At 37.3% G+C, this 14316-nt stretch overlaps 3 protein-coding genes across 4 annotated transcripts; all 3 read right to left on the bottom strand.

The window, feature by feature from the left end:
- Window positions 1–1060: 1060 nt before the first annotated feature.
- Window positions 1061–5062, bottom strand: LSM04_007803 (DNA-directed RNA polymerase; the record flags this gene model as incomplete). The annotated part of the gene is made up of 1 exon (XM_067337985.1): window positions 1061–5062. The coding sequence occupies one exon, from the start codon at window positions 5060–5062 to the stop codon at window positions 1061–1063; it is 4002 nt and encodes a 1333-aa protein (XP_067190852.1).
- Window positions 5063–5361: 299 nt separating this feature from the next.
- On the bottom strand, window positions 5362–12222 carry LSM04_007907 (uncharacterized protein; the record flags this gene model as incomplete). 2 transcript variants are annotated; one of them, XM_067337983.1, is made up of 2 exons in its annotated part: window positions 9525–9537; window positions 9620–12222. In XM_067337983.1, the coding sequence occupies 2 exons, from the start codon at window positions 12220–12222 to the stop codon at window positions 9525–9527; spliced, it is 2616 nt and encodes an 871-aa protein (XP_067190856.1). The 2 variants fall into 2 exon arrangements, with proteins under 2 accessions (XP_067190857.1, XP_067190856.1); XM_067337984.1 differs by having other exon boundaries at window positions 5362–12222.
- Window positions 12223–12908: 686 nt separating this feature from the next.
- On the bottom strand, window positions 12909–14141 carry LSM04_000303 (uncharacterized protein; the record flags this gene model as incomplete). Its single annotated transcript, XM_067337982.1, has 1 exon — window positions 12909–14141. One exon carries the CDS (start codon window positions 14139–14141, stop codon window positions 12909–12911), a length of 1233 nt encoding a protein of 410 aa, XP_067190605.1.
- Window positions 14142–14316: the final 175 nt, after the last annotated feature.

The following is a 14316-nucleotide window of genomic DNA, read 5'->3' as shown; positions in this document are numbered from 1 at the left end:
GGAATTCACACACCGATAAGAGATGGACTGAACTTATATTAGGAATAATAATATTAATAAACAGAAGAAAAGAAAAGAGGAAGAAAAAGAAAGAGAAAAAGGTGAGTACACCAGAAAATAAGAAATAATATAAGAGATAACAAGTGTTATATATATATATATATATATATATATATATATATATATACAATTAATGTCATTCTCTTTTTTCTTTTCGTTTTTATTATTTATTTCTCTAAAGCACTAAAATGCTGCTTAGAGTCTATTAACGGAAGAAACCACACGTTTCATTCTCTTTTTTCTTTAATTTTCTTTTCTTCTTTTCGTTACTTATATAAGGCAAACCTTGTACAAGGAGCCGCATTTCTTCTCCTAATATATATATATATATAATGTTAACAGTTACATATAAATATACGTGCGTGAATGTACGATGGAAAGCAAAAAAAGGGAGAGAATGCAAACGAGCAATATATGGAAAAGAAACCAAAAAAGAAAAGAAAACCGAAAAAAAGCAATGACGTGAAATATAACAGCAATCACAGTGAGCACGCAGACGAAGAATAAATAAACAAAACAAAAGTAAGTAAATCAAATAAAAAAGTACAATAGATGTAATGTGAAGAAGAATAACAATAGAAAAAGACATACACCTCATAGACATATTTATATGTTTATACAAGATAAGTATTCCAAATGTGATCTGTATAGACGTTTATGTGTCTGTAATAATGTTGTAATGTGAGTATGTGAAATTTGTGTCATCTGCTGCACCTCCCGCGCCATTGTTTATTATTTTTTATCCCTATATATGTTTCCTTCTCTTTCTCTCTTTTCTCTCTCTTCCTCTCATCTCCCTATTTCTTTTTCATCTCTAAATATATATATTCTTCTATCTCTCAAAAAGAATACACTAACAATAGGAAAAAAGAAAATAATAATAATAATAATAATAATAATAATAATAATAAATAATAATAATAATAATAATAATAATAATAATAATAGTAATAGTAATCTTCATAACAATCTCTCTCTCTCTCTCTTTCTTCACTACAGACTATGAGAAAAAGTATGGTGAGTCCAATACAACACTGAGATCGAGATCCCCGCGTTGTGGTGGATCCGGCAATAACAGACCGTGTCGTCTGAGATCCATAAAGTATGCCTCTTCCCACTGTTCCTTCAATTCCCACAGTGGATCATACTTACTATAGAGTGTCACAAACTGCTGTCGTAGGACTTTACTCAGCACTGGCAAATCACACGCATGCGTCCAGTAACTGTCATGCACCGCCATCATGGAGAGTCCAAGATTCTGCATCTCAATAGCCGTCATGGCAAGATGCGTGGCATCAAGGGAGTGAATTAAGTTTGGCGCAATTGCCGTTAATTGCTTACGACTCGCCGCTGCAAAGGCATCCCCGGGAATGCGTGCACAGCCATGGGCGGTGAATAGTAATATCTCCTTCTTTACTTTATACGGCTGTCGCACCACAAGACCGAGTGGCGTTGTCCAGCAGAGGGCAGTACGCAGTTCGGCGGGTTGTGCCTCCCAAATCATATTCGTCACATCTGTGATCCAGCGGCGGCAGTTCTGCGTTTCGCGGAATGTCACGCCGAGTGATTCCAACACTTTCTCCCGTAAATAATCCGCCATTTCTCGCATGTCTGTAGACGTCCACAATCCGTGATTCTTATTCTGTTTCACCAATTCATCTAATATCTGCTCAGACATACCATATCCCGTTACGCCGTACACTTGTGTCATAATGGGCCGTTTAATCGTCTTGCGCTTAACGTGATCGCAGTCCTGTCCTTTGCCAGTTCCCAAACAACGCTGCGCCACCGGGTGATCTCGCTCCGCATCTGCCGTGATAGATCGCATCATTTCTTTTAATATACCCGTATACGCATCCGCTGGCCGTTCACTAGGGACGAGATTTACTAATTGTGCCCCAAACGCATCGCGGCCAATGGCGGAGTAGTGCTGTAGACCATTATAACTCCCATCCACGGCCACTGGGAGACGGGAGAGAAAATTCTCTGCGCCCTGTGAACATTTAAGGGCATCCGCTAACTCTTTACACGCCATAAGACACTGCATCGGTTCTGCCGCCTCCTGCCACCACTTATCCCCAGAGAGAGGAGATTCGGCACTACGTACAACATCTTCAATGTGTTCATTTACATAATGCACACGCTCATCAAAGGAAAGTTTACTCATCCCCATTTTATTCGCTAAATGGACTTTAAGCCAATATAATCCTATCTTTCCAAGCGGTTTGGGCTCGGCATACTCTAATAGAGCACGAAATGGATCAGAACCGGTATGATTTAATCTACCTGGAAGTGGATACATACGACCACGGAAATCCATACTATTAGGGAAATAAATATGTGAAAACTGCACAAGTGAGCGGGCTTGACGAAGGGCTTGTAAATAGTGAATACGATTACTACGAAGTTCTGAAAGACTTTTCCAATCTTCATCTTGTTGGGTATCATACTCACGACGTTGTTGTAAATTGTACACATCACATTCACTATCGTCATCATAATCTCCATCACTATTATTATTATTATTATTATTATAAGAAGAAGAAGAATTATATGTAATTTCACCGCGACTTTTAGCGCAGTAATGTAATGGATAAAAACCAGGTCGAATTTTACCAAATCCATAACCTTCACGTACAATAGCTTCTTGTACATGTAAAATATATTTACTAATACGCCAAGGTACACGGGAAATGGCATCTAATGCTTTCATCATTGGCGCTTGAGAAATAATCATTGCCTGATTGGTAGATCCTTTTACGGCAACAGAGGGAAGTACATTGTACACCGATTTTTCCTTTGTATCGGATTGATGTAACCATGAATTGTATGAAAGTTGTGGTGGAAATGCGACGCGTAGATCACGAATCTGTGTAGCTTCAACTTCTGACATACAAAGAATAGAAAATTCTTCCTTTCCTGTAACACTTACAAAACGTTCTAAAATAGGACGTGCCCCACTACTTGTACTAGTAATATTACTATTCGCAGTACCACTTGTTCCACGCATAGAGAAATGTAATAGTTGAATCACAAGAAATCCAACCGCTTTTGTAGAAGTAGGTGTTACCCCATATTCCTGTTCAAAGTATTCTAGCGTTTTAACCATATTAATGCTGAATTTTGTACGAATCGTTGTACGATCTCTTCCACTAAGTTTTTTAAATATTGTATTAAAACGGAATTGAAAACGTAAATCTTCTGTAATTTTTACAAGCATGTGAAATAAACCACATGTACGTGTGCAACGTGAGGCGGTAGCACAAACTTCACGTAAAACAAGTGCCACTCGTGCATTATGTAATACATTCTGTTCTGTATCATGAAAGGCACCTTGCATTTGTGATAACACAGCGGCAAAGAACTCTGCCCGTACTGTACCAGAATCACCTGGTGCTTGTACATATGCAAATAGTTTCGCTAATGCATGTGCGGCCTTTTCTTCATTTTTAAAATGTGTCTCCATTGCCCGTTTCACAGCCGATCTAACAGAGAGTGGAACATCTGTAGGTGTGATAATATCACCATATATATTCTGCAGTAAATTTAAACAGACCACCCCACTTAAAATACAATCAAATATATACTTTGGTACATCCTCCAGTACAGGAATATCTGTACGTACAATAGCTTCCCAGTTATTAAACATTCGCACCAAATCATGAACCCACGCAGGGGCTCGTTCAAACACATCGCCATGTTGTTGCGATTGTTGATGATGTTGTTGGGCGTTAATATCCCCAAATGCCTGAATGCAACTTCGCAGTACATCTGGTGTTTCTGTTCCCCACGATGTACGTTTCGTACCAAAACAAACCGCCCGACGTTCGACTTCTGCGACAACATCATCTAATAATGCCATTAATCGCTGCAGTGTTGTTTCATCACTTTCCTCTACAGACATTTGAACTAATCCCAACTGCTCTAAACGTTCAATCACATTTGTACGTGTGAGAAGATTGGCAGAAGTTGCATAACGTACATATGAGACAAGAAAGGATGCGAATGGGGCTACTACTTCTACTGCTGACATTTCTTCTACAAGTTGATCCGCTTCGGCTTTAAAATTACGAAATACACCACCCACCGCCGCCTCTGCAGTTCGATGATAGTCTTGTTGAAATGAACGTATAAGTTTACGTAATACACGTGCCGACTCTGAGGCATTTCTTCGCACCATAAGTGTTTTTTGTGTATAACTCATAACTTCAAACTTAAGATGACCATCACAGGCCATTTCAATATGTGAAGCCTCAAGAGATTTATTCGTCCACTGGGATCGTACCCCACTTACACGTACATCTTCATTAAACACATCACCGAGCACACGTTTAGTTATACTGAGATCTTGATTCTCCCCATGTGCCTCACGATTGGCGAGATCGATAAGATTCATAACGAGTTCCGACTTACTCGCCCCACTCACCGACCGCGTTCGTGCAAACGACTTAAGTACATCCGTCTTGCATGAGAAGAGATCATCACAGAGCACATCAATGGCGTAGAGCACACTCTCATTAGAGGAACTGCTTGAAGACAACATGTCGGGTGTGCCGTATTCCTCCTCCATATCAACAGTCGGGGTGAATATGTCATTCCCCACATCTCCGCCTTCCGCAGTACTATGTATAGTGCCAGCACTATTATTAATGCTATTTGTATTTTCATTCATGTGGTGGTTGTGCATATTATGGACTTGGCTACCATGATTGGTATCATCCACATCCAGGAACAATCCCGATTCTTTATTATTATTATTATTATTATTATTAGTTGCAGCATCAACATCATTATTATAATCATCATCATCATCTAGCGCTTTATTCTGTTTAGTTTGAGAAGTTATTTTCTCAGACTTCCGCGTTGATTTTTCTGCTCTTGTTGATCTTGCTGCTGTTGCTGCTGTTGCTATTGTGCCTTTGAGAGCATCTGCGCCGCGCCGTACCCAACGCTGAGCAACATCACTGTGAGGCCTTAGCGTCCTCCATGAGAGACGCCGCATTAAAGAAAGAAATAATTAAAATATTTCTATAGTATCTATTATTATTATTATTATTATTATTATTATTATCATTACAAATATAAGAGAAAAGAAAAAGATGGAGATGAGAGTGAAAAGTAAAGAAAACAAAAGCAAAAGAAAAAATTTAATTATATTTCACAGGTCTCTCTTTCTCTCTATTTTTGAGAATAATGAGATGATTATTAAAAATAAAAATAAAACGATAAAGTTATATATATATATATATATAGAGAGAGAGAGAGAGAGATTGTATTTACGTTTTCAGAATATCTCTGATGTTAAGATACAGGAGAGGAAACAGAAAATGTAACATTCACAACTGGATTAAGCCAGGCTATACTACTAGGAATCGGCAGTTTGTGGTTCACAACACCATCCAAAATCTCTGTAAATTTCTGTATCCATAAACTACTTGATAAATCCTGCACTCTAGCTGTACACGTAACCATCATTTTCTCTCTTTCCATTAATCCATCATCATTATTATCATCATCCCCCTCTCTCTCTCCCTCCTCTTCTTTTTTTCCTTCTTCTTCTTTTACTGCTTTCCGTATGTTTATTATGGCTGGTGTTGGTGGGGGTGATATGAGTTCCCACTCCAACTCTAGCAACTGCGATGGCAAACCCCAACTCTCTGTATACGCTAAAGACCTCTCTTCTTTTCCTTCTTTTATACACATCGCACTTTCTTTATTAATAATACATCCGGGGATTTGCCGCATCTTTGGTGGAACAAGTACGGCGAAGAAAATACCATTCGAAAATCCCCGTGCGGCATAAACACAGAAGAATACAATAGTACTCTCCAGTGTACTAATATCCAGTGTAAAGTTTGGGTGTTGATGTGATGGCTGAGTGATAAGAGTTGTGTGCATTACACCTGTTAAACCCACACACCAGTGAATGTTGTACTGCAGACATGATCCATTCCACTGCACCACACAGCGGGAGTCGTCCATGTAAGTGAGAGATGGACGGCCAATGAGGTCTACAATAATAGTATTTCGATTCTGTGGGACATTCATAGTCATTCGTAAAGTACTAGAGCATTTATTATTATTATTATTATTATTATTATTATTATTATTATTATTATTATTATTATTATTCTCTTCAGATGTATTCAACTTCACTTCTTCCTCTTCTTCTCCTTCTTGTTTTTGTTGATTAGTCACAGATGATAATAAAGAAGAACGTAAGCGTATATCCTCCTGTTTATGCCGTACATTCGATGTAATCGTTATAACGAGATGCGGCCATAGTGTTCCCATCTTCTCTAATGTAAACGGGAATGCACACACCGCCGTACTCATCTCACTAACACCGGCATTACTCCACAAACACAATAACTCATCTGACGAGGCCACAAGCCCCACGCGCAGAGATCCACACACACACAAACAGGGATGATTGGAAGGACATGCATCTCCCGCAAACCAGAGATGATGAGGCGATATCGTCCAATATGTGTTTATCTCAGCTGGGAGACACAACTGTAGATGTACAGTATTATTATTATTGTTATTATTATTATTATTATTATTATTATTATTATTACTATTATTATTATTATTATTATTATTATTATTATTACTATTATTATTATTATTATTATTATTATTATTATTAGTATTATTAGTATTATTATTAGTATTTTCACTCTCATCACCATACTTAATGTTAACAGCGGCAATGAATTCCATCAGCATCGCGTTACTGAGATCATACGGTGTAACCACTTGAATACTTTTCCCTTTTAATGCCTCACTTTCACATATTGTGACTATATACGGTGTTGCTGGTAATAAACCCAAAACTGTGAGGGATTGTGTGGGGCACATAATAAAGTCGTTAAATGCACTTACAGACAACTCCTTCGCAGCACACTGTACATGCACAAATATACCATCATCCTCATTCCCATCCTTGTGGTTATTTTCACTAAACTCCATACTTTCTGTATTAGACCATGAGAGAGTAATGGAATTAGGAAGTAGGGCTGTTACGTGTAAATCAACAATACAAGAATCTTTCTTTGTTCGAATAGCGGAAACCTGTAAAGGCTCAGAAATACTCCATGGAATGAGAAGTGCGGGCGGTGAATGAGATACCTCTTCTTCCTTTATTCCATGATGAACCAGAGTACTATTACTATTATTATTATTATTACTATTATTATTATTATTATTATTATTATTATTATTATTATTATTATTATTATTATTATTATTATTATTATTATTATTAGTAGTAGTAGTAGTAGTATTACAATCATCCTTCTCTTGAACTTTAATATACAACGTCATCAGCATGGTTACATTATCCTTGGTAGAAATTTCTATTCTTTTCAGTGTTGGCATGATTGTGTTGACTCCAGTCTGCAGTGCAATCACCAGTTCCTTTTCTTCCGTATACAGTGGTATTTCAATCTCGTGCATCTTATCCACAACACCAGTAGTAATATTATTTATAGTAGTAGTACCACTAGCACTACTCTTACTGTTATGACCATACGTACTAGTACTAGTCGTATCATTATTATTACTATTACTACTATTATTATTACTACTACTACTACTACTACTACTACTACTACTACTACTAATATCACTGATACATAATAGAAATATCAGAGATTCCTTCACATCTTCGTATAACGATCGAAGTGTATTCGCAAAGGATTCCATAATATGAATCTCCACCACATCACTTGTACGAGTAGAAATAGCATGTACAGTGCAGTCCAATAAGGATAACGATGGCGGTGCTGGTAAAACAAATATTGGGGATAACTCACGAATAATAGCAGGACCACAAAACTCCACATACGTAAGTATATGAGCATCTGGTGTAATAGAAAGCGTATTCGTATTATTATTACGATTACTATCATGATGATGCCCACTTATCTTCTTATCCAATTCAGGTGTGCATAATGTGCCATTTATTCTCACATGCAATAATGCCCCATCCCGTAATGCCGCACACGTCCACACTAATGTGATACTCCCAATTTCTGCATTACGCACACAACGTAGATCAGTTACGGCGTATAGTGTTGTGCCTGCACTGCAGATCCACTGTGTATCGCTGATAACACTATGTTGATGTAATGTTAGAATTATAGGGTGGCCTTCTTGCACCTCTGCGTAACTTTGTATAATACTTCGCTTAACGATATCACTGTTATTGTTATGATGATCATTCTTATTATCCATTTCTACCTGCAAAGGTGATATCGCAACAGTGAGAAATTGACTCTCAGATGTATTCTCTGGGAGTTCCACATGTAAAAAAAGTGTTACCATGTTTGAATAAACAATAACAGCATCTGGTAAAGGTGGATGGGGTGGGGTATAGAAGTTTATACTTAATTCATCAAATCCATTTTCCGTTCGTACAGTAGCCGTGTACAGTGAACAGGGAATTAAATGATCCAATTCCAATTCCAGTGGAACAATATTATTATTATTATTATTATTATTATTATTACTATTACCACCAGACAAGACCTCTTTTCGAACGCAGCCAATTTCAGATTCATTATCCTTTTCGTTATTCGTTTTAATAGTTTCATGCTTATCTGTATTGTTATTTATATACAGAAACACTGTAAAAGAAGCAGATGTTCCTTCCCACGTAAGTTTTGCGCTTGTAGGACTCACAGATGCACATAACAGACGGTTAATAACTTCAAACGGGCCAATCTCTTTTGTATACATAACATCTAAAGAGGACATCATCTGCCATGAAGTTTTATCCATAATAGTTGTACTTGTCTTTACTGGTTTTATTACAATTTCAAATGAAATATTTACAGGAATTTGTAAGGAACCATCTGAACAAATGTGTGTTACAATAGACGTTATACCCGTATGCTCATCCACTCGTTCATTTCTCTCTCCTATCACTGTACACATTGAATCATTTATGGCGAATATTGGTTTCATCGTTATATGTATAAACTCTAAAGATCGAGTTACGGCAACGCCTGTGAATATTGGATATGATAATATGATATCAAAGTCATTTATACGTGGAATAGCCGCATCTACATGTAATGCATTATCTTCGGGTGCAATACAGGTAAAAAAATATAATTCCATCATACTTGAACCCTCAGCATCTTCAAAAAACGTTTCATCCCGATTACTTTTCAAGCATTCCATCGCTAATAAATAGGCAGTACAAGGTTTTAAATCATTTATAATACAACTTGTTAGGGATTTATCTACCACCATTGTATATTCCTTCTCTGAATGTGGTTCATATATGCCTTCTTTATTAACCCAAGATAATGGATACCACTTTAAACGCATATCTTCTAATAAACCACTCCATTCTATTTTAACACTTGTGTGGGTAATGGAATTAATATGAACTGTTTGTACAAGAGCACGAGGAGTGGTAAACGTTATACCATCCACCACCGCAAGATCTTCTAATGAGATCCACTTTATAGTAGAGACACGTAGTGCGAGGTGTACGACAGCGTACATCTTTTCACACTGTAAATGTTTAAATAAATGTACAAACATACAAGAAAGAGAATCCTCTGATATTGGTATAGATATTATTCGTTGTATATCCATTACTTTTGTTAGCGCGTTTACCATGAAAAGTACCAAATAACGACTCTTCGCCTCTCCAAGATGATGAATATGATGTATAGAAGGGAGAGAAATTTCCACCGTATTTTGTTTAACGCTTGTCAGTGCTAGTGTGACTGAGATAGGTCTATCAAAGTCCATGGAAAAAGGAAGTGTACGCGATAACAGAGATGCGATAGTTGAAACAGGTGCGCTGTGAACAGAAAAGTTTGTCCATCGTAAATTCACAGTAGAATCTACAAGATCTATATTATTATTATTATTATTATTATTATTATTATTATTATTATTATTATTATTATTATTATTATTATATGATATCTGCCATTTCTCCCACCATGCTGCTTCTTCCTGGTCAAACAAAATTCTATATGGATAGGATGTTTCTGATAAGGCATCAGGAGATGTAATTGATCCATCTAAACTACCAATTTCCAATCCTCCATAGTGGGCAAGCAGCCAAATGGAAAGTAATAATTCACGATGCGGTGCTTTTCGTAGTTTACGCAGGAATTTCACATTACTTCCCATCATTTCTGTATCATGATTATTAAATAACCATATATCTTTCTTTTTCATACATGCGTGATCTTGTTTCGGATATGTAATGGGCATCATTCTTGATTCTGAGCGGGATAACATATTAGCTGCAAATTGTAAACTTTTCCACCATAAACTTTCAGGTAATGGATGGTTTTTAAATATATTAAATGATCGAATAGGTATAATCTCGTATTGACGTTTATCAATAGCATAGGCAAATACTAACATCCGCATTCCAATATTTCTATCATTCACAACTTCTTCTTTTTCTTCTGTATTATGGTTCCAATCTTCAGAGAATTGACTAGCCATATAAACAGGTGTTTCAGTGTTTACTGTCAGTGGACCCAACTCGAGATAAATACCAGATTTACCCCTTCTTGAATTAGGGCTATATAAAAATAATGTAAATGGTTTTCCAAACGTCTCTGATGTAGTAAAATGTTGTAAAGTATTATTATTAGTATTATTATTATTATTATTATTATTATGATCGGTAATAACAAATACAGCCGTATTAATATGTGAAATACGGCGAATAGTTTTTAGTGTATTTCCTATTAATCGATCAAAAGATACCCGTGAAGCTATAGCAAGATCATTACTACGTCTATCACACGTAGCCTGAAAAATTCTGCCTTGTGTAAGTATACACAAATCCATTAATACATTTGTGGTTTTGGTAAACTCAGACGTTACCACAGGAAAAACTGGAGCCTGAAAGAATGCAAATTGATGTCGAATCGAATTAATAGATAAATCCTCCACACTACATGGATCTAACGGTGGAAAAAACAACACCACCGGACGCCCATCACATCTTCTACATTGTCCCTGCATACGACTACGCAGCTGTTCATGTCTCCAGTATCCCAACACCATAGCCGCCTGTTCCCACATCTTCTGCATAACTTGCTGTACACCACACACACGCTGACGTCCACCTTTTTTAGTTTTCGCCGCGTGATTTGTTTGTTTCCACCACTTTAGGGCATCATAGGCGTAACAGGGCGGAACGACAACTTCACCGGCGAGGGATACAAATACGGCATCCTCCGCAGAGAGGTGATCGAGCAGCCATCGTATCTCATCCATACAGTGTGAATTATCACTATTATTATCATTATTATTATTATTATTATCACTGGCGTGAAGGACGACAATCCACAGCGGTCCCTCTTCCCGCTCTGCGGAGTCTTCAGTTGTTAATAACGTGTTGGTGGTAGTATGCTTCACATTATTATTATTATTATTATTATTATTATTATTATTATTATTATTATTATTATTATTATTATTATGTAACGTCATGGTACTTCGTATTCGAAGTCCAACTTCGAGAAGACGAAGACTCGGATTGGACGCCAAACGTTTATTCTGCTCCACATGCACACTACTCGCTACTTTAAGAAGATTAGATGATGTAAAGAGAGTTGTATGAGAAAGCATATCGATATTCTCTGTGCGTGAAGCGAGAGATTCTAACAAGGCAGCCATAAGATGTTCATCTCCTAGCCAATGACACTCAGAGATAAGACGACAGAGTGTTTCTAGTTTAATGGCAAATCCCATGCGAAAAAACATATGTGAAACAACATGTTGGGCACTATGTAAATTCTGCGACATCTCCTCAAATTCATTAATCCATAAAGGATCTAATTCACAGTCTGGTGAAGAGAAGGTTTTATGACGTCGAAATCGAAATAACTTTACGCAGCAAAATTTAGGAGGAAGTTCTTGCGGTATCGCCACTGATGTCGACTCATCTCCAGAAGCCACTAATACAAAGTAAGAAGATGGGAATGCCTTCATTAATTCATTCATAATACAATGTATTTGATCTGGGGATTTTGGGGAGAGAGGTGGGGGGAGTGATAAATCAGCAAATGTAACAACTAATAGTAGTGGAGGAAGTGAATGGTCATGAGATACGAGAGCATTACTAGATGATGATCCTGGATAAAACGCGTAGATTCCGTCAATCATTATAATAAATACTATTGCTTAGTAAAGCAAAATATATGGTAAATGAAAAGAGAGAAATTAATCTCACCTACTCCAATTTTTTTTGTTTTTCTGTTATTATTATTATTATTATTATTATTATTATTATTATTATTATTATTATTATTATTATTATTATTATTATTGGTATTATTATGACTTTCCCTTAATTGTTTACTTGCAACCCCCTACTCCTCCCTTTGATATGGTATAGTGTAAATATGAAGAGAAGTTTCAGTATTCTTTTTTGTTTCTTATTTTACTAATGTATAAGCAAGTAACTAGATAGTTCCCTCTTTATATTTTCTCTTTTTTATTATCTTTTGTGGGAATGGAGAAAAAAAAAAAGGAGAGAAATAGAAATAGAAAGCGACAACAACAAAGAAAATGAGAAAATAAAAACAAAAAACACAAAATGAATCTTAAAATATTATTCTTTAATGTTTGCGCCTTAGCAGCACTTGAGTTCGCCCTTTCTTTTCGTTTTTGTTTTCTTTTGCTATTAACACCCAACGTGTAAAAGGATATGCAAACCATCCACAAAGAGGGAAATCAAAATACAAACACACACACACACACACTCTCTCTCTCTCTCTCTATATATATATATATATATATATATATATATATATATATATATATATATATATATATTCTCACTTCATCCGCTACTCCGCCGCAGTAGGTGGTGGACGGGCAATAAGAGCCATGAGCTGGCTGTATCGTATTCGCCCCTTCTCGTCCGGCCGTGCCCCCCGCAGTAACGCACGGGCCCCATCGTCGCCCAACACCCGCCGCGCCGTATCCCGCAGGTCCGCCAGCGCCACAGTCCCCGTGCGATTCACATCCAACAGTGCACACAACTGTCCCAGTAGAATGTAGAGACGTGCCCGCATCGCAATTCCCGTCGCATCGGCCTCAAGAGCCGTAAAGGCGGGACTACTCTGAAGCGCTGGAAATGCATCACGTACGGCTGACAAATACACCACCAATCGCACCTCCGCAGGTTCTTCCTCATTCTTCGCAATTTCATGGATCTCATTATTATTATTATTATTATTATTATTATTATTATTATTATTATTATTATTATTATTATTATTATTATTATTATCCTTTGTTGTAATATCATTATCGTCCGTCTCCGCACCAAGAAGGGCGTGTACGAGTCGAAGTAATGCCTCTCGCCGAATAATGTCATGCGGGTCCACAACAATTAAGTCGGTACTTTCAAACACACGGAAAAGTGCCTCCGGCAGAATTGCCTCCAGTACTACCATCAAACATCGCTGCACATGGCGATCCTCCCGAACAAACGGCAGACATAAAGCTGAATAAACGAGATCAAACTGTTCAGAAGGAGTTTTACGGAAATCATGCAGTGTTGTTTCTACCACTGCCGCAATAATATCCATGGAGGTATCAGATTTAGACTCATGACCCTCTTCATCCTTCTTCAATGTGTTCGCTACTCTGCCAGTGCCACACACAGATAACAGGTCTAAACAAGCATCTAGAAGCCGTTCATTATGCAGTGTCGCATCTCGCTGCGCCTTCTCCATAATACGCTGATACTGATCCGCTACACTATCTTTACCAGTTCTATTTCCATCGCCATCACGGCGTGCGAATGGATTCCAGAAAAAACGTCTGGAACAGACGTAACAGTTACTTCCAATACTGCTATTACTACTAATAACACCAATACCACTGCTGTGGCTACTGGTACCCATAATAGTAGGACTACTACCACAACCCATACTACTATTACTACTGCTGCTGCCAATAACACCACACTCAGATGCGCGAGACGGCGAGGGCGTTAGGTGCAATGGAAAAGATAAACGGCGACAAACATCTCCAACACGACGACGCCAGCAGGCGACAACCGAGAATGACATGTTTCAACAAAAAACAAAAATAAAAACAAACAAACAAACAGAATTTGTATCTATATTGTATATATATATATATATATTGCTAGATGGAGTTCCCTACTTTTTCTTCTTGGCTTTCTCCCCTTTTTAGTACCCTAATATAACTTGACACTTTCCGAGAGTCAACCATGAAAAAAAA

This window comes from Trypanosoma melophagium, assembly GCF_022059095.1.
Source record: "Trypanosoma melophagium isolate St. Kilda chromosome Unknown ctg26segment0, whole genome shotgun sequence".
NCBI classification, from domain to species: domain Eukaryota; phylum Euglenozoa; class Kinetoplastea; order Trypanosomatida; family Trypanosomatidae; genus Trypanosoma; species Trypanosoma melophagium.
This window is presented reverse-complemented; position numbering and strand designations above follow the sequence as displayed.